Source organism: Prionailurus viverrinus, chromosome C2, assembly GCF_022837055.1.
Source record: "Prionailurus viverrinus isolate Anna chromosome C2, UM_Priviv_1.0, whole genome shotgun sequence".
NCBI classification, from domain to species: Eukaryota; Metazoa; Chordata; class Mammalia; order Carnivora; family Felidae; genus Prionailurus; species Prionailurus viverrinus.
This window is the reverse complement of record NC_062569.1, coordinates 60,704,684-60,730,445: the sequence shown is the minus strand read 5'-3', so window position 1 is coordinate 60,730,445 and position 25,762 is coordinate 60,704,684. Positions and strand designations below refer to the sequence as shown.

At 38.3% G+C, this 25,762-nt stretch overlaps 1 protein-coding gene across 3 annotated transcripts in view; it reads left to right on the top strand.

Moving 5' to 3' along the window:
• Window positions 1-14,127: 14,127 nt before the first annotated feature.
• The window catches only part of ZBBX (zinc finger B-box domain containing), a 116,520-nt gene continuing 104,885 nt past the window's right edge, over window positions 14,128-25,762 (top strand). The window contains exons 1-4 of one of the 3 annotated variants that reach the window (XM_047873959.1): window positions 14,128-14,544; window positions 15,477-15,597; window positions 15,908-15,988; window positions 21,381-21,516. In XM_047873959.1, coding sequence (XP_047729915.1) covers window positions 21,449-21,516 — 68 coding nt within the window. In that variant the 5' untranslated portion in view covers window positions 14,128-14,544; window positions 15,477-15,597; window positions 15,908-15,988; window positions 21,381-21,448. The remainder of the gene's footprint in view (window positions 14,545-15,476; window positions 15,598-15,907; window positions 15,989-21,380; window positions 21,517-25,762) is intronic. The other 2 variants (XM_047873962.1, XM_047873960.1) reach the window with 2 other exon arrangements.

The window sequence follows — 25,762 nt, the reverse complement described above, 5'->3', positions numbered from 1 at the left end:
CAGAAGCTTTACACAAAAAAGTACAAACTGCATGTTTGCATTTATACTGAATCCTAGAACAGGAAAAATTATTCCATCCTACTTCCATAGTAGCAAAAAGGTTAGTGGTTTTCTGGGAGTATTCACTGCAAAGAGGCAAATAGGAACTGTTTTGAAATGATAGATATTTTCCATATCTTGAGTTTATTGGTAGTTATACAGGCAGATACATTTGTCGAAATTCATTGACCTGTAAACTTAAAATGTGTATAATTTATTGTAGGTACATTATATATGCCCCAATAAAGTTGGGTAAAAGAAAAGATAGCCTTATTTGCAGTAGAAACCAAATGGTAACAATTAAAAATTAATCATGTTGAAAAGAAACAGTTCTCAGAAATAGAAATACAAATGGCCATTAGAAATGCTTAAATTCACTAGGAGTAAATGTAAATTGAAGATATGATTTAGACATACCAATTATCGAAAAAACAAAGAGGATTCCAGTTTCTGATCGGGCCTCTAAGAAGCTTTGGAATCACCATTCATTCCTAACAAGTGAAAAGTTGAGCAAACTGAAAACTCAACAATGCTCCTTAGATCTGTAAGAAAAGTATGCTCACCGGGCAAACCACTGCCTCTAAATTGTAGACACCTATAGGCGAATACAGAGAATCACAGCTTGCTGGAACAGAAATTTGGGAACCAGTGCCAGGGTAGAGGAACTTGAACTGTGATTGAGGAATTGCTGGAGGTGCAGTTTAACTCAGAGTTAAAAACTCCAGAGAGATGCACTTATTGGAAGGATGCCACACTTTTGTGAGCTTTGCCTCCTGAAATTCTACCAGGTTCTCACAGAGAATATTGGACGAACATGCCCTCATGCTTCCAGTAGGGGGAGGGGAATTTTTTTTTTTCAAATACATCAAAACATTCTCTTCTAAAGAAGGTCTACCCACGGGGGTTGCACCAGGGTGTCTCAGTTAGTTAAGCATCTGACTCTTGATTTCCACTCAGCTCAGGTCTTGATTTCAGCTCAGGTCATGATCTCATGGCTTGTAAGTTTGAGCCCTGCATCAGGCTCTGTGCTGACAGTGTGGAGCCTGCTTGGGATTCTTTCTCTCCCTCTCTTTCTCTGCCTCTCCCCTGCTCGTATGCACATATTCTCTCTCTCTCTCTCTCTCTCTCTCTCTCTCTCTCTCTCTCTCTCTCAAAATCAATAAATAAATCTGTGTTTTTTTAAAGAAAGCCTACCTGCAGGAGAAATTGTTTAACCAAAGTCTAACCTGATGGCATTTTATTAAAACCTAACTGATGGGGGTGAAGGGAAATGCCCAACTTTAGCTGGCTTTAGTCATCCTGTCCCCCTTAAATGGGAAGCAAAACAACTGAGAAACATATGAGAAGTCAAAGTCCAGAGGCACAGGCTCAACAAAGGACTGAAACAATTATAGGACTTGATTGTTTCCCCTCCTTCCACACTTTCTACCACATTACTAAAGGCATTATAGCAATTCCTTTTACCTAGTACACTGTGTCCAGCTGTCAAGAAAAAAGATACTAAAAGGCAAAAACAAAACGAAATAAAACATAGTTCTAAGAGACAAAGCAAGTATCAGAACCAGACTCAGATATGGCAGGCATGTTTTGGCACGATCAGCTTGAGAATTTGAAACAACTGTGGTTAATACACTAAAGGCTTTAATGGATAAAGTAGACATCATGCAAGAACAGATGGGCAATGTAAGCAGAGAGATACATATTCTAAGAAAGAACCAAAAAGAAATGCTAGGAATCAGATATGCTGTGGCAGAAATGAAGGATGCCTTTGATGGGATTATTACTGGACTGCATATGGCTGTGGAAAGAATCTCTGAGCATGGGGATATCTCAAAAGAAACCTAAAATTGAAAAACAAAGGGGTAAAATCTGAAAAAAAAAAAAAAGAACAGAATTTCCAAGTGCTATGGAGGTGCAAGATACATGTAATGGAAATAACAGAGAAGAGAGAAAGGAACAGAAGAAATATTTGAAGCAAGAGTGACTGAGAATTTCCCCAAATTAATGTTAGATACAAAACTACAGATCTATGAAGCTCAGAGAATACCAAGCAGAGTAAATACCAGTAACTATGCCTGGGTATATCATTCTCAAATTATAGAAATCAAAAACAAAGAAAAAAAGCTTAAAACAAGGCAGAGGCAGAAACACCTTACCTAGAAAAAAGCGAAGACAGGAATTATATTGATTTCGCCTTAGAAACTGCAAGCTAGAAGAGAGTAGAGTTAAATATTATATTTTAAATGCTTATTTGTTTATTTTGAGAAAGCGAGAAGGGGAGAGGCAGAGAGAGAGTGGGAGAGAGAGAATCCCAAGTGGGCTCCACACTCAGTAGGGAGCCCAACATGGGACTGTCAGAGATCCCATGACCATAAGATTATGACCTGAGCTGAAATCAAGAGTCAGACACCCAACCAAATGAGCCACCAAAGTGTCTAGATTTAAATATTTAAAGCGTTGAGAAAAAAAATCCCACCAACTTAGAATTTTGTATCCTTAAGAATTTACCTACTTGTGATTAGCACTGTTGTATGTAGTGATGAATCACTAAATTCCTCTTCTGCAACTAAGATTACACTGTATGTTAACTAACTGAGATTTAAATAAAACTTTGAAACTAAAAGAGAGAGAGACAGAGAGGGAGAGAGAAGCCTATGGAAAAACTGTATGCTAAAAAAAAAAAGGTGGTTACCCAGAATTATCCTTCAAGAAGGAGAAATAAAGAATTTTACAGGCACACAAAAATTGAGGAATTTGTTTCTAGTAGACTTCCCTTGAAATAAATGTTAAAAGTTCTTTAGAGAGGAAGAAAATGATATAGGCAAGAAGCAGATCTATATAAAGAAAAGAGCACTGGAGAAAGAACAAGTGACAGTAAAAGAAAAACTTTTATTTTTCCTTTTCTTATTCTAAATTGAGTTAACAGTTAACAGTTTGTTCAAAATGGTAAGAGTTAACTTTGCAAACTTACAGTACATATATATGCTTATATATGTATAGTATATATGCATATATATATGTGTGTATGTGTGTGTGCGTGCTTATATATAAATAAAATGAATGACAGCAATGGTACCATGAAAGTGACAGAAGAATTAAGATTATTTTGTTATTATGAGGTACTCACACTCCCCATCAAGTGATACAGTGTTATTTGAAAGTGGACTGGGATGAGTCGTAAATGTATATTACAAGCAGTAGGACAACTACTGAAAACACTAATTTTTTTAATGTTTATTTATTTATTTTTTAAAAAAATTTTTTTTTTCAACGTTTATTTATTTTTGGGACAGAGAGAGACAGAGCATGAACAGGGGAGGGGCAGAGAGAGAGGGAGACACAGAATCGGAAACAGGCTCCAGGCTCTGAGCCATCAGCTCAGAGCCCGACGCGGGGCTCGAACTCACGGACCGCGAGATCGTGACCTGGCTGAAGTCGGACGCTTAACCGACTGCGCCACCCAGGCGCCCCTAATGTTTATTTTTGAGAGAGACAGAGACAGAGCACAAGTAGGGAAGGGCAGAGAGAGAGAGAGAGGGAGACACAGAATCTGAAGCAGGCTCCAGGCTCTGAGCTGTCAACACAGAGCCCAACATAGGGCTTGAACTCATAAACTGTGAGATCGTGACCTGAGCCAAAGTAGGATGCTGAAACAACTGAGTCACTCAGGAGACCCTAGAAAACATTTTTTTTAAAAAAGGCATAACTGATATGCTAAGAGAGGAGAGACAATGGAATTCTATAAAATACTCAATTAAAACTACAAAAAGAAAAAGTGGAAGACAAAAATAAGAACAAAGAACAGAGTAACAAATTTTAAGAAGTGCCAGATGTTATAGATATTAACCCAACTATATTAATAATCACTTTGAATTTCTGTGGTCTAAATGTACCAATTAAAAGAGAATGTCAGAGTGGATTGAAAAACAAAACCTGGGGAGAGAGGAAGATGGTGGCAGCAGAGGAGGATGCTAATCTCTCCTTGTCCCACTAACACAACTAGATAACTATAAAATCATCCTAAATATCCTAGAAATTGACCTGAAAACTGACAGAACAAACTCCACAACTAAAGGGAGAGAAGAGGCCACATTGAAGAAGGAGCAGGAGACATAACTGGCTTTTTTTAACATATAAAAGAAGGCAGAGAATTAGACAAAATGTGAAGATGGAGGAATTTATCCCAAATGAAAGACCAAGATAAGGCCACTGCCAGAGATCTAAATAAATAGATATGAGTAACATGACTGATGGATTATTTAAAGCAATAACCATAAGGTTACTCACTGGGCTTGAGAAAAGCATAGAAGACATCAGTGAGACCCTTACCATAGTGATAAAAGAGTTAAAAAAGAATCAGAGATGAAGAGTGCAATAAATGAGATTGGAAACAGGCTTGATGCAATGAACAGCAGACTGGAAGAAGCAGAAGAACAAATTAGTGACCTAAGCCTCTTGCTCTGGGAACCCAAGCTGGTGTAGCCACTCTGAAAAACAGGATGGAGCTTCCTCAAAAAATTAAAAATAGAACTACCCCATGACTCAGCAATTGCACTACAGTTACTTACCTGAAGAATACAAAAATACTAATTCAAAGAGATACATTCACCCTGATGTTTTATAGCAGCATTATCTACAATATGCAAGTAATGGAAACAGCCCTAGTGTCCATAGGTAGATGAATGGATAAAGAAATGTGATGTATACCACAATGGAATATTACTCAGTCATCAAAAAATGAAATCTTGCCATTTTCCACAACATGGATGGAACTAGAGAGTATAATGCTAAGTGAAATATGTCAGAGAAAGATGAATACCATATAGTTTCACTCATACGTGGAATTTAAGAAACAAAGCAAATGGGCAAAGGGGAGAAAAAGAGAGAGAGGGAAACCAAGAAACAGACTCTCAAATATAGAGAACAAACTGATGGCTGCTAGAGGAGAGTTGGGTGGGAGGATAAGTTAAATAGTTGATGGAGATTAAGGAGTCCCATTGCGATGAGCGCCGGTGCCCTATCAAGTGTTACATCACTATATTGTACACCTGAAACTAATATTACACGGTATGTTAACTAACTAGAATTCAAATAAAAACTTAAAACAATTTAAAAAATAAAAAAGAAATACAAAAGCCAACTATATGGTGAGCTGTGCCAACAGCTCAGAGCCTGGAGCCTGCTTTGAATTCTGTGTCTCTCCTCTCGCTGCCCCCACCTTTTTGCTTCTCTCTCTCTCTCTCTCTCTCTCTCTCTCTCTCTCTCAAAAATGAATAAACATTAGAATTTTTTAATTAAAAAAATAAATGTAAAGACCCATACAGATTAAAAGTAAAGGGATGGAGAAATATGAAACATGCTAACCTACTCAAAATAAAGCAGGAGTATTAAATTCAGACAAAGCTGACTTCAAAGCAAGGAAAGGTATTGGGAATAAGGAGAAGCATTACATAATGATAAAAGGGTCAATTCTCCAAGAAGATGTAACTCTTAGGCATTTATGCGCCTAACAACAGGGTGACAAATTATGTGAGGGAAATACTGGTAGAACTATAAGCCAAAATATATAAATCCACTATCAGTTAGAGATTTCAACACCCCTCTGTCAGAAATAGATAGATCCAGCAGGCAGAAAATCAATCAGGCCATAATTGAACTTAACACCATCAATCAACTGGATATAAAGGACATCTATTGACTACTTTATCCAACAACAGCAGAATACACATTCTTCTAAAATCACATGGAACATTCACCAAGATAGACCACATTCTAAGCCATAAAACACCCATTAACAAATTTGAAAGAATAGAAATCATATAATGTTTGCTTGCAGACCACAGTGTAACTAAACTAAAAATCAATAAAGCATGATCGCTGAAAAATCCCCTAAATACTTGGAGATTAAACAACACTCTTCAAAATGACACATGGTGAAAATAGAAATCTCAAGAGAAATGAAAAAAATATTTTGAACTATATGAAAAAGAAGACACAACTTATCAATATTTGTGGGATACAACAGTGCTTTTGGGGAAATTTATAACATTGAATGTACACATTAGAAAAAAAAGAAAGATCTAAAATCAGTCATCTCAGTTTCCACCTTAGGAAACTAGAAAGATCAAATTAAATCTAAGGTAAGCAAAAGAAAAGAAATAATACGAATTAGAACAGGATTAATGAAATTGAAAATAGGAAAATAGTAGAGAAAATTAAGAAAATCAGTTGTTGGTTCTTCAAAATAATCAACGAAATCAATAATTCTCTACCCAGGCTACCTAAGGTAAAAAGAGGACACAAATTTCTAACATCAGAAATGAAAGAGGGAAGGATCACTATAGATCTACTAGACATTAAAAGAATAATCAATGAATACAGTGAATACAATGAACAACTCTAGGCCTACAAACGTCATAGCCTAGATGAAATGGACTAATTCCTTGAAAAATACAATGTGTTAAACACACATGAAGAAATAGACCATCTGAATAGGCCTGTATATATTAAATAAATTGAATCAATAATTAATAACCTTCAGAAATGGAAAGTACCAGGCCCAAATGGATTCACTGGTAAATTCCACCAAACATTGAAGGAAAAATTATACCAATCCTGTACAACCTCTTTCAGAAGATAGAAGCAGAGGGAATCCTGATTCATTCTGTAAGGCCAGCATCACCTTAATACCAAAACCAGACAAAAACATTGTAAGAAATCTACAGACCAATATCTCATGAGCATAAGTGCAAAAATTTTGTCTTCGTTTCCATAAATTGTGGGATCACCCTTCATTCCTCAGCTTTTTATCTAGTCAATTCCAAGTCCACTAATGAATTTTTCAGTGTGAATACTGGATCCTTTCACTTTCCCTTTAATGCTTCTTACGCCCAGGCCTGGCCACTAGTATGTAATTGACTTGACTATAGCAATAACTTCTAAATCAGTCTCCTTTTGCCAAAGTATGACTCCCACTTCTTTTTTTCCCCCTTCCCCACTTACCCTAATCCCTTCTCATGTTTCAGTAATGCTGGAAATTTTTAAATTCTTTAAACTTACCATATTTTAACTCACTGTGGGGAAGTTTGCATGTTCTTTTTTCTTTCTACCCAGAATGTTCCCTAATTTCAGCATCCCCCCAGCCCACCCAAACCAGTCTGGAGCTCCTACTCAACCATCTGGGCCAAACCTAGCTAGGACATCACTTGCGTTAAGAAGCCTTTCTTGAGCCTCTACTATTGGGTTAGTGTTCTTCGTCTGTGCTCCCACAGATTCACACAGTTTTAGCAGTTGTTATTCTGAATTCTTCTCTGTGTCTCTCATCTAGACTATTTTTTTCCCCTGTAAAGACAATAAAATTCTGTCTTGTTTATGTTTGTAGCCACTATATATCAAAGGACCTGGTATGTAGTAGATCCTCAGTAAGTATCTGGTGATTGTCCATGGTTTCACATTAGATGTATATGGTTTTCTGAGTTAGTGTGAACATGGGTACATAGATCATGTTAACTCAAAGTGGGCATAAGAATAGTAAATCTAGTTTGTTCTATACGGGAGAGAATTGTGACAGCTCCTTTGGAATGTTTTTTTTTTTTTTTTCAACGTTTATTTATTTTTGGGACAGAGAGAGACAGAGCATGAACGGGGGAGGGGCAGAGAGAGAAGGAGACACAGAATCGGAAACAGGCTCCAGGCTCTGAACCATCAGCCCAGAGCCCGACGCGGGGCTCGAACTCACGGACCGCGAGATCGTGACCTGGCTGAAGTCGGAAGACGCTTAACCGACTGCGCCACCCAGGCGCCCCTCCTTTGGAATGTTTTGAGAGCAACTTCTGCAAAGGTAAGGTGGTTATAAAATGTTTCACGAAATCTGATGAAAAATCTGCCCTTGGGGATGAGAACTGTAGGAGAATAAAGTTGATGAAAGAAAATTACTGTTAGACATCTCATGTCAAACAAACCTTGTAACTCTTGTTTTGTGCCTCCCAGCTTGAGTGCATAAGAGAAAAATGCAAATTTTCCAAATGAAGAACAGCTAACAGTGCATAAATCTCCAGAAGACAGTAGGATACACTTATTAAAACTTGGCAAGGATCAGAAATGAATGACTTTTTCTCTGAAATGCCAGCTTTTTTCTTTTTAAGATTAGCTTTTCCCTAAAGCTACATCAATTATAAATAATTGTCTGCTAGCAAAATGGGCACAGCTAAACTTAAAGCAAATAAACTAAGAAATGAAACTGATTAAAAAATAAACAAGAGATTTTAGCAGTTTTTGAGAGAATGGCTTCAAAAGAATGCCAAATGCCTTCCTATCTTTGCATATATAGCAATATTAATTTAAAATTATGAGAGACATGGATTAATATTCTACAGCTGTTTAAAAGAATTCTCTGGGAATCTACACTTGGACTTGACTTATAAAGAAAGTTACTTTTTATTGCAATTCTTCTGGCACTCATTTCAGTCAAATTTCTTTGTTCTGAACAACCAAAACCAACTAGTTTAAGTTACAAAGGAGAATTTATTTTAAGGATACAGGGGTGTATCCTGAAACCCAAGGGCTAGGATGTAGCTACTCTTTAGGAAAAGGAGAGCCCCCAGAGAATCCCCTCTTCCTGTCTTTTCCCCCCCTTTTGTTTGTCTTTCTTTCTTGTTTCTTTCTTCCTTCCTTCCTTCCTTCCTTCCTTCCTTCCTTCCTTCCTTCCTTCTTCCTGTGGTCCAAATGGCCAAATATTGCAACCCCAAGAATTTCTTAGTCTCAGTTTCACACTCTTGCAAGAATGAATCTGACTGGTCTAGTTTGGACTCCTGTCTGCTAAACCATTGTAAGAGTGGGTTGGGTTGTGCAGTAAAACATGGCTGCCACGGGGCACAGATTACTGCCAGGCAAAGGGAGGGGGATGAGTAGGGGATTATTGGTGCGCACCAGTATTGTTTATCAATCCCTGGATGGAAGCAAGAAATATTAACCTCGTATTAAATTAGAGGGTGCACTAAAAAAAATGAAAGAAAATAATGTTATGCTCAAATAAAGTGTCTTTCCAAGTACCTTATGACATGAGTTCTAGATTTGCTTACTCTGGGACCTATTTACATGAATTGTATGTAAACTCTTCCTTTATCTTTGGTTACTCTCCATGTGCTGATGCCACTCTAATATATATGACCAGCCCAATCACTTTCCCAATATCAGACCTATATTTTATTTTTTTATTAATTCTTATTGCTATCACAGAAGTAAAAACTTCAAAACGGAACTACTTTCTACATCACCTCTTTGGTCCCTACTTTCTGTGAACTGTTCTCTATTCCTTGACAAGCACATGTCTTCAGTCTCCAAGTGCTGTTAGAGTTTACAAAATCTCTTGAATCTGTCTCATTTGGCCTGTCACCTCTGTATTGACTTACTCTACACTCACTGTTTCTACCTTTGACTAATATAGCCGTGTTTTAAAATTGTCCTTTTGTTTCCATCTTCTCCTTTTGCTCTGTCCTCACACTACCACCAGAATTAGCTTTGAAGGATGCTGCTATAAGCATACTAGGATGATTATTTTCTGTTTGAAAAATAATTTTGGGGTTTCCATTGTGAATTGTATAATGTCCGAGATGCTTTTAAATTTGACCACTGCACTTTTTTTTTTTATCCTTACCTCTCTGCCATATATACTGTGTTTGAACGACCCAGAGATTCTGGCCATGCCACAAACATGTCACGACTCCCTATTTTGTAAATGTGATATTTGCTACATCACATATCAATTGTCTGTAAACTTTCAGGTCTCTCATTAGATAGTGGGTTCCTCCAGGGTGGAGATGCTGTCTTTGTTCCTCTTTCTATCCATGTTCGGGCAGTGCCTGGGATAGAGCAGGTATTGAATAAAGGCTGACTGAATGAAGCTGTGCCCGTCCAACAAGCATGTACATTTATTTTTCAACTGGGAAAGAATTGCACACTGCAGGAAGCAGAAATTTATCCTATGCCCTGATGATTTTCCTCTACTTGTGAAACATCAGTAATAATTGCCTTGTGTTAGGGAAATTTATTTGCTGAAGAGTTCTGTGTCATTGGTGACAGCCAGAAATTACAATGCTGAGAAAAGTTATAAAAGGACAATGTCACCTCCTAACTACACGTTTCTTCTTCCTTCTTTAAGTTGAGCCCTTCAGATGCTCTTAAATATATTTATATCATACTAATTCAGGGTTCTGAGAAATCTTTTTGTAATTTTATGTTGCCTCTAAAGCTCACTGTCCTTGACAATTTGAAAAATCCCATCCATATGTAATAGGATTTATTATATTCAGTGCCTGCCAGGGCTTAAAGGAAGAAGATGCTCCATTTCAAAGTAAGGTTATACTGCAGGACTTGTACAGTGGAGATGGGAGAAAACTTGTAGTCCTGAACCGACTACCAACTCCTGCCTAGAAAAGAGTTTGAGGAGCCAAGAAGTAGAGTGAAGGTTGAGAGTACTTTTGGAAAGCTGCTTGTATGCTGTGTCCCATCTCTCTTCAAAAGAGAAAGGCCTGGTAATATCAACAGGCAGTTATAGTAGATAAGAACATGTTCCATAAATCTGGAATGTATATGCTCCACAGTTTATTTAATTCACTCCAAAAGAAACCACTAGAATGGTAAAGCTGGTTCAAAAAATTTTGAGAGGCTGGGGTGCCTGGGTGGCTCAGTCAGTTGAGCATCCGACTTTGGCTCAGGTCATGATCTCACGGTTTGTGGGTTTGAGCCCCACATCAGGCTCTGTGCTGACAGCTTGCTCAGAGCCTGCAGCCTGCTTCAGATTCTGTGTCTCCTTCTCTCTGTCTGCCCCTCCTCCACTCATGCTCTGTCTCTCTCTGTCTCTCAAAAATAAATAAATGTTTAGAAAAATTTTGAGAGGCTACCTATATATAGACATCAACACAAGATATTGGTAGAGGATTTCTAGGTTAGATTTCAAACTAGTTAATGTACTACAGGGCAATGAAACCACAACCTCTGGAATTATTTTATCTAGAGTAAGGATCTTATCTGCATCTAGATGCACATGATATGAAAGATATAGATGAAAAAAACCTACCAATTAATGTGTAACTTTACCCAGGCTTATGAATAGAATAGTAAATGATAAGCACACAAAGGTTTATTTTCCTAGAGAATAAGTTTATCTTTGAGTAGGCTCTTACAGTGGGCATTGAAAGGACATGTAATTATTCCTTCACCTTATTTTCATGTTTTGGACATGTCTGTTAACAGTCCCTGTCATTTCAGATCTGGTTAAGACATGCATCACTGGGGTCCCCGCAAATGGAGATCCAGCAGACTGATTTTTGACTTCCATCTGTGGAGTCATAAGTGCAACTGTTAAGCTTGCTGGTTGTTGGTAGTTGAGCTAAAGAGAGGGGATTGTGTTGGCTGTCCTGTGCACTCACAGGGTGGCAGGGCAAAGTATGCAGGAGGATTTCCTGTAGGTCAGACATGGAACATTCAAAAATGTAAGCGAAAATGGGTCACTTAAAATTCTGTCCAGTAGGATCACTGAGACCCCGCAGGGAGAAGCAAGAATGATCAGTTGAGGCCTTGGGGCTCAGTAAGCAAAAGTGTTAGGAGAAGGCATCACCTGCCTCTAGAGGAATGCAGGTGAGAGGTCCTCCGTCGATGGGGGTGGGATGGTCTCTGGAGAATGGACTACTCGTAACACCTGGCAGGCTCAGTACCAGTCAGGTTAGAACTTTTCTGCTTTAAACCCTTTCCTGTGATTTCAATGTAGGTAATTACTAAGACCCAAGCAAGAATGGATGATGAGGAACAGAGACACAAGCCTTTTGTAACTGTTCTTGACTGCAGGCCTCCCTATATTCAGAAGGCCCAACCACCGCAAAGGGGAAGAACCTTAACACTACATCACAATGCAGAAGTTTGAAGATTATATGGAACTGGACATTTTTGTAACTCTTCTAAGAACATTTATCACCTGTGAGTGACCAGAAAGTTCTGAAGCCTGCCACGATTTTCCTCCAGACAGCAGCCTACCAAGTACAAAATAAGGTTCCTTAATAAGCGGGGCTTGCTTAATGCAGGTGTGTGTGTGTGTGTGTGTGTGTGTGTGTGTGTGTGTGGTGAGAGAGAGAGAATATCTTTTTAAACATGACCTTGTAGCTGCCCTTTGAATTCAGTGAGTCTGTGTCCTACCTAGGTTTTATCAATGTGGGTAATTTTTATCTTTTTACATCGAATATCCTTAGTTCAGAAAACTTGTGTTCAAACCTTGTCTTCACACTGGTGCAATAGGCATGAATTTGCAAAAACCCTCAGGAATACTGTGCTCCTGATATAGATATGGTAAACTTTTGCAGAATTGCCGGTGTCAGTTAAATGCACTCTGCTTCAGCAGAGAGGAAATCCTATCTCTAGAGGTGTCATTGTTTTTACATGTTTCATTTCATTTTGTCACTAATCATGGTTCTGAAAGACAAGCTCTTCAGATTTTTCATTGTACCCTGTAACTTGGCATTAGCTTATTTTTTGGCTCTGCTTTGTTTTGCATAACTGTGCATAAGCTAAGCTATTTCTCTAAATATAAGTAAGCTAATGTCTTTCCAGTGCTTTTGACAAGTACCAGAATATTGTATACATTATTTTTATGAGTTTAATTTTACGATTGCACCAGAAGTACATGGTAAGAATTCCTTTTTAAAGTAAAAATGTGCTGTACAGAAGTAATCAGAGGTTTTATGCAAAATACTGCTATTGATTGGGTCCAGACTGAAGTTGGTTTGCTCTTCCCTCTGTCTGGAATGTTCCTGGCCCTGATTGTCCCATGTCTTCCTCTCTCCCTGCATTTTGGGACTTCCCTGACCTTCTAACCTAAATGTGAAATCTTAATTGTTTTCTGTTTCTTTATTCTGCTTTGTTTTTTTCAAAGCACTTGACATATATTTGTATGATTTTATATTGTCTTTCTGCCCCTACTAAATTACAAGTTTGATAACAGGGGTGCTATGTTTTCTTCACTGCAGTATTTCCAAGGTGTAGAAGAGTGAACTTTCAATAAATATTTGTTAAATGAATTAATGAATGGACAAATGAATGGATACACACTGAAAATATCTTTCCTGGTAATTTGAAGAGCACGTCTGGAAAACAGTCCTGCATAAGAAAATTCTAGCAATATTATATGTCCATTTGAAAGTTGTCATTGTATTAGATTTAACGAAAGGAGTTGGTGAATTTATGCCGTGAGCACTTAGATGACAATCACTGTAGCTATACCACGATCACCATTTTTTTTTAACCATTTATTCAGTGCCAACTGTGGGCCTGGTTTAGTGCTAAAGACTTAATATACATTGTTTCAGTTACTCTTCCAAACTATACTATGTATGCACTAAGCGTATTATTATTTAATCAATCAAACTGAGTTTTATATCTCACTCAAGGTCACACAACAGGTAAGTTGTGGCAGGACCAGGACTCAAACTCAGGTCTGCCTTAATTTCAAAGTCCAGAATCATAGCCACATCATTGTGTCTTTTTTCTTATCTATGCTAGTTAAGTCTTATACAACTGAATTTGCCAGGGGAAGATATTAGATGTGTTCTTAAATGTGTATTGGCAGACACATTAATGTGGAAAACAGTGGTGCAAATTTAGTATCTTAACCATAATAGTTGAGATTATTACTCCAGTTACAAGATAGATAACACTGTGGATGAGATAGAAGCTTTTACACCAACTGACTGCAGAACCAACCACATATCCTACTTGAAGCATATAAAATAGAGATTAAAAAAAAAAAAAAACTACAGCATATTTAGGAAGCAAAAAATTTCACCACAGGTGACTGGAACAGAAAAGTGTGAGAAGCATGGGTTGATTATCTCTCTCTCCCTCTCTCCCTGTATATTAGATTCGCACACACCATGGGTCATATATTTGGGTATAAAGAAAGCTCTTGAGCCCTAGATTCTAGTATTGGTTTTACCTATTGTGACCTTTGATAATCAGTTGAACACAGCACATATGTGGGAGTTCTAAACTGCTTGGGTTATTCTTCTTGGGTCTGCCATTTTCTAGTGTTGTAATTTTGGGTCGTTATTCAAACTTTCTGTGCCTTGATTTTCTTAGGTATAAGTTGGGCCGTCAAGAGGATGAATTAAATATTACAGATAAAACTCTCAGAAGAGTGGTTGGAATGTGGCAGGAGCCCTTCCAGCAGGAAGCCTTCAAGGCCTGCTGGGTTTCTCAGCCCTGTCCTTTCTGAGAAGGTCCTTTCCCTGTCCCTGCTCTCCTGCATTCTCTTCTCTCTCTCTCCTCTCTTCTTTCAGCTCCTCTCCCTGCTTCCCACTCGCGTCAGGGCTCCTTTGTGCCCTCTGCTGGTCAATGGCGGCAGGACCAAGTGTTCTGGTTGCTATGGCTACCGAGTCAACGCGGTAACCAAGGAGACCGAGGCGGAAGCTCCGGATAGCTCCAGCAGGCGGTGGTGACGCAGGAGGCTGGGGTCTCCAGGTGGGTCAGCAGGTTGCAGATGACTATGGTGGGCGGGCGGCGGGGCGGAGTGGCGACCGACGGGTCCGCCGGGTGCGGGGAGCATGGCGGGACGGCGAGAAAGTAGACCGGGTTCCGGGTGGGGCTGGGGCGCCGGCCCTGTAGGTGTTTGCTGAGCGCTGCCGTGTGCCCGACACAGTGCCAGGCCCACGGGCGGCAAGACACGGCCTTGGCCTCAGGATAAAACTCTTTTTCTATAAACAAAGAAGTTTCCAGCCCATGAGGTGAACCGAGAGTGAACCCCCAGGCAAGAAAACCGGGGCCTTGTCAATTATACCCCCTCTACAACCTGACCTTTTCAAACTCTACCCTTTTTTTTTTTTATCCTTTGAAGTCAGGGGTGCCTTATGAGAAATTTGGTTCTGTGGCAATCCAGTAGGACGTCCCCTTTTGTAGCTTGCTTTCTGCCTGGGTGGCCACAGGCACCCGCTGTATTATAGAAGTCCGTGCTTCCCAAGGTGAGGGGTGGCAGATTCCTAAGAAATCTGAAGCTGTGGGAGTTTTTTTTTTTTTCCTTCTGTCCCCAAATCGGCACTACAGGTGCTCATATATGGGTTCAGTTATGTATTTTCTTTCTTATAGCCTGACTTTTTAAATCCAGAGTTAGCAAGACTCATTAAAAAGTCGTATATATTTGAAGCTACACAGGATTAAAACTATGCAAACTGTATGCTTATGGAAAATGAAAACAAAAATAAGAACAAAAGCCCACATTTTGTATCACCTTATTTTATAACCTACATAGAGGCCTGCCTGACCTCCCATGATATTTCCAGTTGCATTACACATTTATTTGTAGGTAGCTAAGTCTTTTGTCGATTTCTTTCAAAACACTTCGTACTTCCCACAGTTATTTTATTTGCTTTTTAATGTTTTCCTACTCTTTTCGCCAGACTACAAGTTCAGTGAGGATTGGTACTATACCTGTTTGGCTCACCTTGTTTTCCAGAGCTTAATCTGATACCTGGCACAGAAGAGGTGTTCCTATATTTGTTGAATGTTCACCAGAGTCTGGTAGGATACATGGAAAAAAGAAAAAGATTTTGAAGTGGGAAAGAGGGTGTTTAATTTTTTTTCATAAGATTGCGCAATAAGTTCAAAGCAGTAGGAAAAAGATAAATATTTAAAAGTTAGCATATTATTATTGGCAGTATGTTGTATGTAGGCACTCTTCTAATTGCTGGGGATTCAAAGATCAGTGGCAGGACTGCCCTCAAATATTTGGGATGCTCACGGAAACCACACCTATAAAAGCAAAGCCGAAAAAATAGCACAAGGAAGCATATAATAGCAAATGAGTGTAATACGCATGATGTTCTTACAGAAAGAGAAGTCCACTTTTGATGGAAGAAATCTGCATCGTAGAGGTGGCCTTCCAACCTGGCAATGAATGGAATAAAACTTGGTGAGCAGAAAAGTGGAAAATAAAGCATAATGCTTAGGAAAATTAGAATGCATAATTGAAGCTCTCAAGTACCAAACAGAGCAGATGAGTAATTTTTTTTTTCCTTCTGGGTACGGGGAAAAGTTTTAGAGAAGAAATTTATAACCTTGTATTACATGGAGGCAATTTGAAACCCAAAAGGTTTTCACCGGTGTTTAAAAACATTACTGTAAAATTTAGAAGGTAATCTGATGCCAAACAGTTCTTTCTCTACATTTCCTTTTAATGACAGGTTAAGAATATGAAAGGGAGAAGAATATGAATGATATGAATTCATCATTTTAAGGATGTAGAACAATTTAGATTTCAAGTCTTAAGAGCTAACAGGACTGGGAATAAAACTGTACTTTCTGGCTTTGTCACCAATCTTTCCTTAATTTTCCCATTTCTAAGATATTCAGAAGAGACCACTTAGGATAATAGTGGATTGTATGAGAATGGGTAGGATAGATAAATATAAAAGAGCTTAGGATTCTGAATTTAATTTATGAATTAAATACTTTCATTGCTATTTGTAATCATACGAAGTTTTCAGTTGATAATAATTGTGTATTGATTTACGTTGTGCCTTTAAAACATTTTTTAAGCTATTGAGGAGTTTTTTTATATTAAATCTGACTCAGAGGCTCCTTATGAAAACCGATGAAGTCAGAGAAGCTGTGGTTTGAGAAAAACTTTGATGTTCCCTCATTCCCTTCTCAGGGTAGTTTCTAACGCTGCCCCTTCTCTGAACCCGGAGCTCTCTGGTGGCCCTTAAGGAGCCCGCTGATTTACAGACCATAAATTAGAGTCCTTTTGTTTGATATCCTGCAAATTGGGTGGGGGTGGAATTCTTATCATTTAATACATGGATAAACAGGCTCAGAGACCACTCTAACACAGAGGTCCTCTGAACTTAAACCTAGCATCTTTTAACATTACTTATCATTTTTAGTTGACAACTATTTTAAAAAGATACCTTGCCCCTTGAGAGTGAAAGCAAACTTCCTTAATTGCTCTCAATGGAACCTTCATATATAAGGTAAAAAAAAAAAATGGGTGCCATGGGCACTATTTAATACCCTGAAGCAGCGTTTATCAGCTGTGTTGGTTGGCTGAAAGGTTAAGTGCAGCTGAGAAGTCAGCACCTGATTTACTTTCATGGCCTGTGCTAGTAGAAAATGGCATATATTTATTTAGTGGGCCACTAAAGCACAAGACACTATGCCAGGGATCATGTATTATCAGTCTTTTCCTTAGATTTTTAAAAATATTTAAATATATATATATATATATTTATTTAGAGTAAGGATACAATTCTTTTTAAGAATTTAAAACTACCATTTTTATCGAAATTCATTTTTATTTAATATTTCTTGCTTGGGTATCTAAGTGCTATGGCAAACATATTAGTCCATCCAAGAGAGTTGGCTTTTGGACCTTAAAATATGTGTCAAAGTAAGGAAAAATTCTTATTTATTGGCTTTTGAATTGTCAAGTCTAAGATGATTTCAGGTCGTTAGACTAATCAGCTAATCTTAGATAAGTTTTCAGTTACAAAAACTGTCCTATCTTGAAAACAGTGGTTTCCCAAACCTCCCATTCTGCCAGTGGTGTCATGGCAAATTCTCTAGAAGACTATGGCAACTCTTGATAAATACTCTGAGTTTCTAGGAGTGTAAATCATCATAATTTCCTTGTTTCCATTCTGTGGTAGCCTGCCTTGATGCTTGAGTTGCATTCCCAGGATGAGAACTTACGTAGAAGGAGAATCAAACCATCATGGACAATATTGGGTCATGGTATCTGTACACCTGTGGGAGAAACAGGTTGGGGACAGAAAAATGATGCAGTCTAATAAGTCAGTTAACAAGAACATTTTCCAAATAACTATTAAACCTTTGGTATTTAATTATCAGAAAAAAAATTGAGTCACCTAAGGACAAGTGGAACTACAAAGTTTGCATAATAGGGAGTTTATCTCTATTTCCCTGATTCCATTAAATGACTAAAGTTTTGTGCTTTGCTATTCTTCCTGCTGACATTATTATCTCCTTGCTGTCCCAAGAAAGGTGACTAATTCTCTGTTGGTTTTACGAAAGGAAACAGGCGGAACAGCATGACTCACAATTATAATCTTGCTTTTCTCTTCATACGAGAAAATTGGCTTATGTGTGTGACTTGATAAAACATTTAACTGAGAGGGAGCCTTACTAATTGCATTCAATGAAGTGAAATGCCCCCAAATAAGACCATTTATTTGTTAAATCACATTATCAGCAGAGCTATAAATCTGAATCATCTCATCCTAATGAAATTTACAGACTTTTTTTATTCATTTCAGTCTTCATGTGTACGTTCAGCTTTATGCATACGTACATATACAGCTGACCATTGAACGATGTGGGGGATTAGGCGCACCAGCACCCCACACAGTTAAAAACCCATGCATAATTTTTGACTTTATTTTTTGATAATGGTGGCAATGATAACAGTATGAAAGTTTTCTTGAAAAATTTATCACAGTAGACTTAGGGTCCAGCAGTTGGATTTCCAAATAATGATCAAAAAGAGATAGAGACTCTTTTTGAGTAGGATTATTCCTGAAGTCTTTTTTAAGTGAGACAAAGTTTTTACCTACAAGGAAGGGGTAGAAGATGATGTATCCTCCCTCCGCAAAAGCAAACCAAATCTTAGTTTTCCAGGGGTTATCTTTAGTTTTCTTTGACATTCATTTTAGCTTTGAGAGAGAGGACTTGGTACTTAAGAAACGAGTCCGAGTTAAATGTCCCTCCTAAGTATTTCCTTCTGTTGGCATGTTCCATGGTATTGTCATTGTGTGGCTTTCCCTTTGATTTTGAGTTCTTTGAGGGAAAACACTGTATCTTGTTTACCACTGTGATATCAGTACCCATAAACAGGTCAGGAAGGAGTAGCTACATAAATGTTTACCGGGGGTGCCTGGGTGGCTCAGTTGGTTGAACATCCAACTTCAGCTCAGGTCATGATCTCACGTTTCTGGGAGTTTGAGCCCCGTGTCTGGCTCTGTGCTGACAGCTCAGAGCCTGGAGCCTGCTTTGGATTCTGTGTCTCCCTCTCTCTCTGCCCCTCCCCGGCTCTCTTTCTCTCCCTCTCTCAAAAGTGAATACTTGAAAAAAAATTAAAAAAAAAAAAACAAACACAAGTGTTTATTGAAGGCACAAATACACTTAGGCTTATGATGCATCTACTACATTTCTTATAATATAAAATTATTTTGTATAATTCTATTTGAAATTATCTTCAGAAATAAATTCCTTCAGAATTTTCTCCAAGGTAGTAAAAATCTACCCTTTCAGGGTAGATTTGATTTTTTGGAGGTAGAATAACTTGAAACTAGATTTGAATGAATAAAGTATTCACTCCTGCCAAACAATATCGTTTTTTTAATTTAATTTTTTATTTTTTTAAATTTACATCCAAATTAGTTAGCATATAGTGCTATAATTTTTAGTTTTAAATGAGGCACAACAAAGTAGATTTGTATGTTTGTTGGGTATATATGACAGACTCTGCAGGAGGTTTCAAAGAGGTATTCCAAAAATGTCTTGATCAGTGGTTGCATCGTTGAAATTATGATATAGTGTCCCAAAGGAACAAAACTGAAGAACTGCACATTTGATTATGTAGACTTCCATGTGACAATAACCTTCCATTTGGTTACTCCTATTCTGATGCCTTCTCTCCTTAAGTTTTCGAGCAAAGCTTCTAGACTTATTTTCTGTTCTCCCTCTAAAACTTTCAGTGCCTCTTATTAGCTACATATTGAATTCCAAATGCCTTAACTTGGCATTTAAAGCCACTCATTATTGAGCTGCAGCCTAAATGTCCAAATTTATGCCTACTTTTCCCCTTCCATGTAACCCGAGTATCAACCAAATGGAGCCAGTCATTAGTCTCCATTCAAGAGCTGTTCTTTCTCATAGTGTGAAGTGTTCATCCAGTCCATATCTTTTTATATAAGCCCCCATTCTCCTCAAAATGCCACTTTAAATGCTAGCCAGCTTGAATTCTCTCTCTCTTCTTATATTATCACATCTGTAAGTTTTATGGACTTTATAATTTCTACCCTATTTTGTGGCTTTTATATGTAGGTCTTATATGCCCTTTTGACTCTATGCCATTTGAGCCAGTCAACAGATCTCCTTGGGCCTTGACTCCATGCCTCTTAACACAGTGCCTTGCATATAGCAGAGCTTAGGAAATATTTATAGGGGTTTTAAGTACATAGGAACACATATAAAAACCAGCAGCATCAAATGGTTTGTCTATTTAAGACTATGGACTCTATGGCAATGGCCCTCATATTTCTTTAAGGGCGTTCAGAATTTGGAAATTTTTATTCGTATAAAAACCTAATGGTTGTGCATGTGATTCAGTAATTCAGCATTACAGACTAAATTATTATAGAACCATGAATAATTGGGATACTCAGGAAATAGGGTGTTCTGAATAATTTAATTTTCTGGTTAACTTGGAGTTAGGCAGAAAATCTTCTTTGTTTCATTTCTTGTTGAAAAATTCTTTCTAAATATGCTAATTTCTGATCTTAGGCAAAGAGCATCATTAAAATTTTCTTTGATGAATGAGGATATTAGAATGCCTCTGGGTAATTATTACATACCTTAATTCTCATTTTATATTACCACATATGAACAAAAAAAGGTTTTGAGTTTGGATTGTATCTCTAAGGTTCTTTTCTTTTTCCTATATTTAGCCTTGGATATTATTTTTGGATGAAAACAAAACCTGATTTGTATTTTTATACTCTTTACCATAGAGAGAGACAGGGTATGTATTTGTCTTAATGAGTACATTCTTCACTTTCCTTTTTAATTTTTTTATTTTTTACATTTATTCATTTTTGAGAGACAGAGCACGAGTGGGGGAGGGGCAGAGAGAGAAGGAGACACAGAACTGAAGCAGGCTTCTGGCTCCGAGCAAGTAGCAAGCATTCAGCAGAGCCCAACGCGGGGCTTGAACCCACGAACCATGGGATCATGAACTGAGCCGAAGTCGGACACTTAACCGACTGAGCCACCCAGGCGCCCCACATTCTTCACTTTCAATCGACTATGTCCACAGTCTTTTGCTATATAATTATTGGTAAAATTTTAATTCCATCATATATGCTATATTTATAACTTCATTAGTATATCAATATTTGTCAAACTTGTATATTTAGCATATGTGTATTTATTGTTTAGCCTTTGATTCAACTTTTTCCCTTCATAACAATTTCTGTTTTTAAAACCTGTCTGAATTGTATGTAGTTTTGAATTTGTAATTTAACTGCTTTACTCTGACATTATTCTTTTGTCTGCTACTTTTTCAGACGTTTTTGCAAATCACAATAATTTTTAGATAATATCAAGACAGTGGGGGAAAAAAAAGGCAGTAATCATGAACACCAAAGATTTTGTAGTTCTTCCATGGGGGAAACCTGGAAATTCTGTAAAACTAAAATACAAGTAAGTGTATATATATTTATTACTTAAATAAAAATAATTGCTAACATTTCTGTAATTTAAAGTATTTTTTTATATGAGGCTGTGTAGAGTTGAACTTAAATTTTTGAGTTCTTTCCTCCATTTTCTTTACTTCGGTGCATTTTTATCTATAAGAGGGTAGGTTTGAAATATTTTAAATCCCTAATAGTTTAAAAAATGAGGACTAAAATTATTTCTGCCACAATATCAAAATGAAAAGTGATAAATGAAGTTTGGGTTTATTGACTATTGAAGCAGTCGAACAGAAAGTTACAAATAGTTTTGTGACACTTATTCAGAATTAAAAAGAATCACCCTAAAGAAACTGAAAGACCCTGAAATTTACGGAGACTGTTGGGCTGAGAGACCTTTAAATAGAGAATAGAGGGTACTAACTATCCCTGCACTTCACCTATTAAGGGACAGTATGTTGAATTCATCTTTGTCTTGGAAGGATACCATCTGTCTTGGATTGCCTTGTGAATGCATTCAGCTAGAACCAGGCAATTCTGGTATCTTGGGAATTTTATGACATGGCAGGGGTATGGGAAGTTTCAATATACTGCTTCCCTTTGAGATCATCTAGTGTCACTGGAAATTCCCAAGGCCTTCCTCTCAGAAATCAGTAAGGGTCAGTCAGTCTGGGTTGGGGACAGACTGTCAATTAAAATTTGTTTTTAATGTTTTTATTTTTGAGAGAGAGAGACAGAGAGAGAGAGAGAGAGAGCAAGATGCAGTGGGGGGAGGGACAGAGAGAGAGGGAGACACAGAATATGAAGCAGGTTCCAGGCTCCAAGCTGTCGACACAGAGCCTGACGCGGGGCTCAAATTCACGGATGGTGGGATCATGACCTGAACTGAGGTCGGACGCTCAACCAACTGAGTCACCCAAGTGCCCCCAGACTGTCAATTTTTAATCTGTTTTGAGTTCCCTGAATCAGATCAACAGTCCTGTGGTTATTCAGTGTCTTCAGACTTTCCTAATTCTTCCTTCACTTTTGAGATAACTGTGTGTAAGAGCATGTGTAAGCTGGAAAATGTTATACAAATATATGGCAATCTCAGTACAGTTCACCCTTGAACAACAACAAGGATTGGGGACACTAACCCCCTAGCACAGTCAAAAATCCACACAGAACTTTTGACACCCTCAAAACTTAACAACCAATAGCCTACTCTTGACTAGAGACCTTATGGGTAGTATAAATAGTCAATTAATGCATATTTTGTATGTTATATGTGTTATATAATGTATTCTTACAAAAAAGTAAGCTAAAGAGAAGAAAATGTTATTAAGAAATTCAAAAAGAAGGGAAAAGACAATACCGTACTGTATTTATCAAAAACAATTGTGTGTAAGTGGACCCATGCAGTTCAAACTCCTATTGTTCAGTATCATCTGTATTATTTTTACCATTTTTTGGTGGGAGGGAGAGCAATCCCATTGCTACTATTACCAATTTTCCTTTTTTTGTGTAAAAAGAAAAGGGGACGTACATAATTTGATTATGGTCATATGTTTCAAGTCTGTGTTTATATACTTATAAACCATTCATCCAACAAACATTAATTGCATGTATTCTACACACTGTGATAGGGAATGGTGGACATAAAAGTAAGAAGACACAACCTTTGCTCTCAGGTAGCTTGTGGAGGATGTGAATAGATAGAATCACATTTACAGTATGTTGTGAAGCATGGTATGATGAGAAAGCATAAACTGCTGGGGCAGGGGTGAGGAGGTCACCAAGCTTTGCCTGAAAGATGCAGTCATTTGGGTAGTTACTGGGGAAAACTTGGGCAAAGGCACAGAGGCCACATACTTTGGGAACTTTCAGACACATGCAGCAATTTATGGGACAGAGCACAGAGTTGGAGAGAAGGGAAGGATTGTATAGATAGTAAATTAACCTCTGTGCCACACTAAGGAGTTTGGAATTTATTTTGGAAGGGAGGGGGAATCACTGTTTCATGGCCTTTAGGTTTCTGATCCACCCATGATCAGCAACCTACAAAAGCTAGGACAGGAACACCCACTCTATGTTAATATCTTTGGAGTTCCCTTTCTTACCCTTTCCTTATTCCAAGCCTCTGCTCATTTGATACTATCTTAATGATTATCTTGACCTTGTCTGACATTTTGGTGTTCTCCAACATTTGTCTTCCTCTTTCCCAGCCCTCAGCTCATTTCAGTAGGTTATTTCTGGCCCTTGCATTTGTTGGGTTGACCTGGTTTCTGCAGGATCAACCTTAGTTTTCCTCAGTGGCCTTACCTGCACCACATGCCCCTCCCCCCCCCCCCCCCCCCCCCCCGCTCCACCCCACTCTGTGTCTGAAGCTGTTTCCAGGAGGAACGCATGTCTTATTTCAGACCCATAGCATCCCATCAACTTGAACACTTGGTCAGTAAGCTGGTTTTTTCTTTTTTTTTTTTTTTTTCCAGTCTCATTCCTTTCCTCTACCACAGTGGGGACTTCAAAAACATTAAAAGTTTTCTAAGCAAGTGAGTAACACAATCACATTTGTACTCTTCAAACTCTTCCTCTGGAAGCCATGTGAAAAGTGTTGTGGGCCATTGAGACTTTGGGCGGGGAGACCAGCTCAGGTATCAATCCTAAACTATGTCCCCATTCCATTGCAAAGTGATCTAGGCATCATTATCCTCCTGGTTGCCCGAGTAAGAACCCTATGATTGTCTTAGATTCTTTCCTTTCTCTTTCCTGGTGAGTCTCCTGCTTCTGGTCAGTCTCCAAGTCCAGTTAATTCTATTTCCTTAGAATTGTCAAATTCTCCCATTTTTCTCTCCATTGTCTCTATCCAGTCAGACCAGCATCATCTCTCTATTATTAGGCTTCTTGAAATAGTATCCCAACTGGCGGCCTTGACTTGCCTTTCAGCCTTACACCCTCTAATTTTCCATTCTGTAGTCAGAGTGATCTTTCTAAAATCAATTCTGTTAAAAACCTTTGATGGTTCTCATCACTTACAGAATACAAATCCTCATCATGGCCTACATGGCCCTTCATGATCTGGTCACCCTCCACATTAGCAATTCCATTTCTTACCTTTTCCCCTCCTTCACAGAATGCCTGGTCATGTGGAACCTCTGGGGCCTTGACCCACATATCACCTGTTTCTCCCTGTGCCCACACTTTTCTCTCTTCTTAGAACATTGCTCTCACCACTTCCCTTTGACTTCCCCAAGGTCCTTTCATCCCTGAGGCTCAGCTCAGACCTCACTTTCTCCAGGAACTGCTCTTGCCATCCCTTCAGCTGGGCATGTGCCCTGTGTGTTCAGGTACCTCCAGGTACTTCTCCAGTGACAGCACCATTATAACCATATTTCGTTTACCTTCATGTGTGTCTGTGTTCCTCTCTGTACTGGAATCTCCACTGGGTCTCATATCCTCTCACCTCCTATTAGATGTCCTGTCACTACAGTCCTTGTTTGTACTAAGGGCTGAAGTACTCCTTGTGGAATGAATAAAGTGAAAATAGTGCCTCTCCATCAGTATCTTTACCAGCTTCTCTGAACCCACTGGCAGAGTGGTTTGCCTCCTTTAACTTTCCATGTACCTGTCTGGATTGTGTCCGCTTTGGTGCTTGCTTTTTGGTGACTGTTTATATAAGTTAGCGGCCTTTTCTCATTTCCATTATTCTTATTTTGATTGCTTGTCATTGAATCCTTGGGGACGCACACTACTTGATTATAGTCAAACACTAATGTAATAACGATGAAAGAGATTTAAACTCATGATAGATAATAAAAGCTAGAGAACTAGGTTGGCATAGACCTATTGAACACAGTAACTAATACTGACAAGAGACCAGAACTGTGAAATGAAGAAAATGGCTTGTGTCAAATGTTCGATGAGCTTCAGGTATTATTATCAAAATCTCTTGCACAAGAATCTGTAAGGGGGCTCTCCTCTGTCCTCAAAAAGTTCTTTTTTTACTGCTTTCTTTCAGAGGAAACAATAGGTGAGACTTGGCCCAGTTCCCTTTAATGTAATAGCTTTTGTACAGAGGCCCTCGATGGGTGCTTTCTCCCTAATAGGCCCTAAACAGGCTCTGCTTTCTCCCTTTCTTTTTCTTTCTTTCTCTTTCTTTCTTTCTTTCTTTCTCTCTCTCTCTCTCTCTCTCTCTCTCTCTCTTTCTCTCTCTCTCTCTCTCTCTCTCATTCTCTTTCTTGCTTTCTTTGTATTATACAACATAGAGGTAGAAATTT